This window comes from Pan troglodytes, chromosome 1 (assembly GCF_028858775.2).
Source record: "Pan troglodytes isolate AG18354 chromosome 1, NHGRI_mPanTro3-v2.0_pri, whole genome shotgun sequence".
NCBI classification, from domain to species: domain Eukaryota; kingdom Metazoa; phylum Chordata; class Mammalia; order Primates; family Hominidae; genus Pan; species Pan troglodytes.
This window is the reverse complement of record NC_072398.2, coordinates 93,252,454-93,258,828: the sequence shown is the minus strand read 5'-3', so window position 1 is coordinate 93,258,828 and position 6,375 is coordinate 93,252,454. Positions and strand designations below refer to the sequence as shown.

The window sequence follows — 6,375 nt, the reverse complement described above, 5'->3', positions numbered from 1 at the left end:
TAAGCGTGCAGCTGGGAGATGGGGATGGGGAACCATGTCTCAGCTGGAATGGTTGTATATGCTCTGAAGTGGGGTATAATGAAAGTCTCACATAAACAACTCAGAGGTTGGCCCCTAAGCCCCTCTTGAAGGTGTGTTCTCCAGGACAGGGGTTCCTCTTTGGTTCCTGTATTGAGATGCATCAATGATAAAGGTTAGCCATCAGAAGGATTTTCTAGGAGGCAGCCCCTAGAAAGGAGGGAGGCAGAGGGAAGATGAGGTAGAGCTCCCACTTCCACTGCCCCCCCACCGCCCCCCTCCCCCCGCCCCAAGCTCTCTGGCATGACTTGTAACCTATGAGGACACAGGCTGCTCAGGCTCCTGGGGCAGCAGCTGGGAGCAGTGCCACCTTATTAAGTGCAGAGCGCCCTGTGAAGGGGGAGGCCACAGTGCCTCCAGGTGCCCCCCGTCCCAGTTCCTTTAATTGCTGGGCAGAGGAGGCTCCAAAGAGGCACCCAATTCACAACAGATTAAGCAATGTGAAAGGAACTTAATTAGCCTCTTGTTTAATTTCCTCTTTTTGATGATGTTTAAACTAGTTCCAAAACTCCAGGTCTATTCCTAGCCCATGCAGGCAATGGAAAATCCCTCCCCACCTAAGCACCCATCTTCCCACCCCAGCAGCTCCCTCTGATGGCTTTGCTGGGCTCCGGATATTGGCTCCTCTGGGGGCATTTCTGCTTTATGGGCCCCAGAGGTAAATATTGACAAAGTGCACACAGGTCCAAGTTAGAGATGAATTGCATGCACAAAGACCTACTCTTGTGGGGAAGTGGAACGAGGAGGGTGCAGTGGAGGATGGAGAAGGGAGGGCTGGGCAGAGCAGGCGGCCTGGAGCTCCCCTTGGAACGGAGGGAAGGCAATGTTTTGGTGAGAACCTGGGCCCTGGCTCCCTGGAACACCAAGCCAAATGGCTTTGAAACTTCAGCAGGAGGGACAGAGGTTAAGGCTGTGGGTTCCCAAAAGTGGGTTAGGGAGGGGACAGGGGACACAACGGTCAAAGATGTGAGGAAGAGGCCTAGCTCTCAGGAGTAGACACATCAGACAAATGCTTGTGCCCCATGTTCTGGGGCTGAAGATGTGTGTGTGTGTGTGTGTGTGTGTGTGTGTGGAGGGGGTTGGTACGGGGTGGCAGAAGGGACAGCACTGCTTCAAAGAAAGCAGCGGGGGACTTCACACCCACTCTGGGCTGTGTCTCCAGGTTTCCATGTTCTCTGCTGACCAGCATCTCTCACTGGATCTGTGGGGCATTCTGGGAGAGCCTGCATTCCCCTTTCTTGGTGGTCTCTGCATGCTGTCTAATATCCTCACCCTACCCCCACCTACCTTCCTTCCCCACCTAAAGGTGCCACCCTCACAGCTCTGGGTCGGAGATACTTCCAGCTGACCTGGAAGACAGCTGCTGAGCCCTGTGTCCCTGCGTGTGAAATGTGAAGCCCTGGTGGTTTTTTCTTTTCTCCAGGCAGGGTCTTGCTCTGTCGCCCAGGCTGGAGTGCTGGAGTGCAGTGGCACAATCTCGGCTCACTGCAACCTCTGCCTCCCGGGTTCAAGCAATTCTCCCACCTCAGCCTCCCAGGTAGCTGGGAATACAGGTGCCCACCATCACGCCCGGCTAATTTTTGTATTTTTAGTAGAGATGGGGTTTCACCATGTTGGCCAGGCTGGTCTCGAACTCCTGGCCTCAAGTGATCCACCCAACTCAGCTTCCCAAAGTGCTGGGATTATAGGCGTGAGCCACTGCACCCAGCCAGCCCTGGTATTTTTAGGCAGAGTAGCCAAGAGAGAAAAGTGGTGGACTGGGACTAAGAAGGCCGGCCCCCTCCTGGCCTGGCAAGCTTCGTGCACCTAGGTTTCCCGGCCCATAAAATGAGAACAATTCCCCATTCTCAGGATCCCCGTAATGGCTGAGAAAGCACCTTGTAAAGGCTTGATGCTGGTGGATGAGAGTTACAGAAGGGGAGGGTGCTGGCTGCTCCCCCAGCCTGCTCCCCACGTGACTTCAATTCCTCTTTCTAGCTGAGGGCCTGAGCCCCCTTCTCCTGATCTGACCCCACAGGCTCCAACAGGGATGTGAATTCATACCAGCATTTATACAACCCTAGACTCTCACCTCCTCCCCTCCCCCACAGCCCCAAAGTAAGTACCAACTGGGAACAGGAAGTAAAACCAACTAAAACCAAGAACTGAAACCAGCTCATCTCTCACTGCCTCTCAAAGAGGGACAGTAAATGAGCAGCTCCTGTGACGGGTAACCCCAGGGCCCGGCATCATGGAGATCAACAAGGGCCTAGTGGGGGATGGATCTGACAATGAATGACACTGGGGATGGGGGCAATAGGTGGAGGTGATTGCTGAGCATGGCATACAAATACGATGAACACACTTTTCCTGATACCGGAATTCCCAACATTGGAACCTGTGTGCCCCTTTGTTTTTATCCTTGTATTTGTGAATTAAAAAAACAAAAAAAAGATTTGCAGTGGTTACTTTTGTTAGTGCCCCCTCTCTTCAGTGAGGCAGAGGCTGTCCTTGCGGTGAGAGGAAAAGGCCCCTTTCAGAGGAACTTAGGTCACTGCCCGGCTCTCTACTACTATCCTCCTCAGAATTGGCAGACATTATGGAAGACAGTACCTTATGGAGTTCCAGGTTTTTAATTTTCCCTGAATTTTTTTTTTAAACAACAAAATTGGCAAGAAGAAAATTCTTCGACATTTGGGGGCTGGTCGACATTTGGGGGCAGGGGTTCCACTGAAAAATCCCCCAAATTCACGCTGAGGTTTCAGGTCATGGTTGCTGAGGTGGAAGATGAGGTCAGGGCTCTTGGAGATTTTCCAACCCACCCTAGAACTTGTTTCTAAATGGCTGGGGAAGAGGTCAGTATAGGTCCCCCCGTTACTGCAGATGAAGGCAGAAGTCATTCTCTCCCCCACCCCTCAACTTCTTCAGAGATGTGGAGATAGGAGGCTTCGATCTCTAATTGCCTACGATCTCTTAAAAATATAAAACACGTGCAGTTGACTTTGGTACAAAAAAGAAAACGAAAGAACAACAAAACATTCTGGTCCCTGTGGGTTTTTTCCCTCACCCCCAACAAACCATTATGGCCACCCCAACCTTTATTCCATCAACTCCAGGAAGCCAGGTTATCTCCCAGGGCTTCCATGAAGGCCGGAGAAAGGGAGAACAGCAATAAGAGGTTGAGGGGAGAGGAGAAAGGGACATGGCCCTGCCCACAGCCCTCCTTTATTTAAAGGGCAGTAGGGTGCTGTGGCTGCAGCCTCTCCTCCAAGATGGATGTTGCAGGGGAGGGCCGTTAGGGCAAGAACCCAGCAGCTGCGTGGATGAGCCTGAATATACCCCAGTAGTGTTCAAGGACAAGGCCCTCTGATCCCTATGGCTTGGTTCCCATGTCCCTGGTCTTTTAAATCTCCCCTCTCCCCCCATAACTAATAAACAATAAATAAATAAATTTTCCTAAAGTTGCGGGAAGAAGGCATGAACCACTGGCATCTGTGGTGTAGCTTTCAGATGTCCCAGGGGGTGTTGTGGCCTAATTCCCCTAGCTTCTTAAATGGCCCCAGGTATCCAAGGATCCCAAGAGCTGGCAAGGACAATTTGCAGTTCTTTCAAATGTTCCCTCATCATTGGCAAATTGGAGTCCCCAAGGTTAGCCCCCTCAGTAATGTTCTTCAGTGGGGCACGGGGCAGGGGGGAGGGGCCCCCTTAGCTCTCGGAGGCTACAGCCTCCCCGTCGCGGCTCTCCGTCTCCTCCGGGATGTCCTGCATTCTGGTAAAGTCTGAAGGGGGACAGGACAAAGCCAGTGAGTTAGCAGAGACTCCCATGAGGAACTGTACCCCTAGACTAATGCCTCCCCATCTGCAGGCTCAGGGGGATCTGGGGCTGTGAAGGGATGACAGGGTTCTGTAAATTCTTGGGTGAGAGGAAAACCTTTGGCAACAAAGTAAGCAAGGTATCCATACCTAGGTACCGGATACACTTTTACAGTATCCAAAGATACAATTTGATTAGGAAAATACAAAATACTTTAAGGTTAAAGCTTTTGGTAATTTTTTATTTCGTGAACCAACTAAAAAACTTGAAGTTCTTTGAAACTTTTTTTACTTTAAAAACTGGCCCTGTGGCTCGTGCTTATAATCCTAACACTTTGGGAGGCTAAGGTGGGAGAATCACTTAAGGCCAGGAGTTGGAGACCAGCCTGGCCAACATGGTGAAACCCCATCTCTACTAAAAATGCCAAAAATTAGCTATATGTGGTGGCATGCGCCTGTAATCCCAGCTACTCGGGAGGCTGAGGAACAAGAATTGCTTGAACTTGGGAGGTGGAAGTTGCAGTGAGCTGAGATTGTGCCACTACACTCCAGCCTGGGTGACAGAGCAAAACTGTCTCAAAAAAAACAAAACAAAACAAAACAAAAAACTATACCTTCCCAGGCACAGTGGTATGTACCTGTAGCCCCAGCTACTTGGGAGGATCACTTAAGCCCAGGAGTTTGAGTCCAGCCTCGGCAACAGCACAAGACCCTCTCTCTAACATAAAAAATTGTAGAGCGAGATCCTGTGTCTGGGTCTCCGGGTCTCTTTCTGTCGCCCAGGCTGGAGCAATCACAGAGTACTGTCAACTCAACCTGCTGGGCTCAAGTGATCCTCTCACCTCACTCTCACTCTCCGTAGCTAGGACTACAGGCTCACTCCACCACACCTGGCTAATTAAAAAAATTTTGGGGGACAAGGCATGGTGGCTCACACCTGTAATCCCAGCACTTTGGGAGGCCAACGTGGGTGAATCACCTGAGGCCAGGAGTTCGAGACCAGCCTGGCCAACATGGTGAAACCCCATCTCTACTAAAAAATACAAAAAAAATTAGCCAGGTGTGGTAGTGCATGCCTGTAAATCCCAGCTACTCGAGAGGCTGAGGCAGGAGAACCACTTGAACTCAGGAGGTGGAGGTTGCAGTGAGCTGAGATTGTGCCACTGCACTCCAGCCTGGGTGACAGAGTGAGACTCCATCTTAAATAAATAAATAAATTAATTAAATTAAATAAAATAGACCGGGTGCAGTGGCTCACATCTATAATCCCAGCACTTTGGGAGGCCAAGGCAGGCGGATCATGAGGTCAAGAGATTGAGACCAGCCTGGGCAACATGGTGAAACCCTATCTCTTCTAAAAATACAAAAATTAGCTGGGCGTGGAGGCATGTGCCTGTAGTCCCAGCTACTCAGGAGTCTGAGGCAGGAGAATCACTTGGACCTGGGAGGCGGAGGTTGCAGTAAGCGGAGATCTCACTACTGTACTCCAGCCTGGCGACAGAGTGAGAATTCCATCTCAAAAAAAAAAAAAAAAAATTTAGCCGGTCGTGGTGGCTCATGCCTGTAATCCCAACACTCTGGGAGGCCAAGACAGGTGGATCGCGAGGTCAGCCGTTCAAGACCAACCTGGCCAACATAGTGAAACCCCATTTCTACTAAAAATACAAAAATTAGCTGGGCATGGTGGTGGGCGCCTGTAATCCTAGCTACTTGGGAGGCTGAGGCAGGAGAATCGCTTGAACCTGGAAGGCAGAGGTTGCAGTGAGCCAAGATCACGCCACAGCACTCCAGCCCAGGCAACAGTGCAAGACTCCATCGCAAAAAATAATAATGAAATAAATTAATTAAATAAAATAAAAAAATAAATAAATGAATTTTTTTTTGTAGAGAAGGTGGGTCTCACTATGTTGCCCAGGCTGGCCTCAAAATTCTGAGCTCAAGCGATCCTCCTGCCTTGGCCTCCCAAAGTGTTAGGATTACAGGCATGAGCCACCATGCCTTTTTAAAAAAGAATCTGTTTTTACTTCTAAAGGTTGGGAATCACCAACCAGTTGGAGGAGAGAGGCCCCTCCTGCTTCCTAGAGTTCCACCACCCATTCATCATCAGACAAAACAGGAAGTCCCTCCCTAGAGTTACTAAAAGCCTCACAGGTCAGTTAGGGCCCATTTGGAAGCCACAGCCCAACGGCCTGTACCCAGGCTGCACTCTACCTCTGGTCCATGTCTCCGCCAGGGTCTCACCTCGTGGACTGTGGGGCGGAGACAGACGGCTGCTACCTTCCTCCTCGCTGCCAGTGTCAGGGTCACTGCTGTCTTGCAGCCGCTCTTCGGGGCTCCCCAGTTCCTGCCTCTCTCGGTCCTCAAAGTGTCGATGGACAGAGCGAGTAGTGACAGGTAGATCCAGGCGGTCAGTGCCTCGGCTGGGCTGTGGACAGTGGGCAGGAAGAACAGCAGGTCAGGGACTGAGTAGTGTGAAGATTGGAGGTTCTGCTTGGCTGAAGGCAG

The 6,375-nt window shown here is 50.8% G+C and overlaps 1 protein-coding gene across 48 annotated transcripts in view; it reads right to left on the bottom strand.

Annotated features, from left to right (window-relative positions):
- Positions 1 to 2,674: 2,674 nt before the first annotated feature.
- ARHGEF2 (Rho/Rac guanine nucleotide exchange factor 2) overlaps positions 2,675 to 6,375 on the bottom strand; it is a 45,793-nt gene continuing 42,092 nt past the window's right edge. For 26 of the 48 annotated variants that reach the window (XR_010157695.1, XM_016948029.4, XM_016948054.4 and 23 more), the window contains 2 exons: positions 6,082 to 6,295; positions 2,675 to 3,836 (listed from right to left, as the gene is read on the bottom strand). Coding sequence is in view for 46 of the 48 variants with exons in the window: in XM_016948029.4 (XP_016803518.1) it covers positions 3,763 to 3,836; positions 6,082 to 6,295 (288 nt within the window). In the remaining 2 variants the exon portion in view is untranslated. The remainder of the gene's footprint in view (positions 3,837 to 6,081; positions 6,296 to 6,375) is intronic. The other 22 variants (XR_010157694.1, XM_016948087.4, XM_009434028.5 and 19 more) reach the window with 1 other exon arrangement.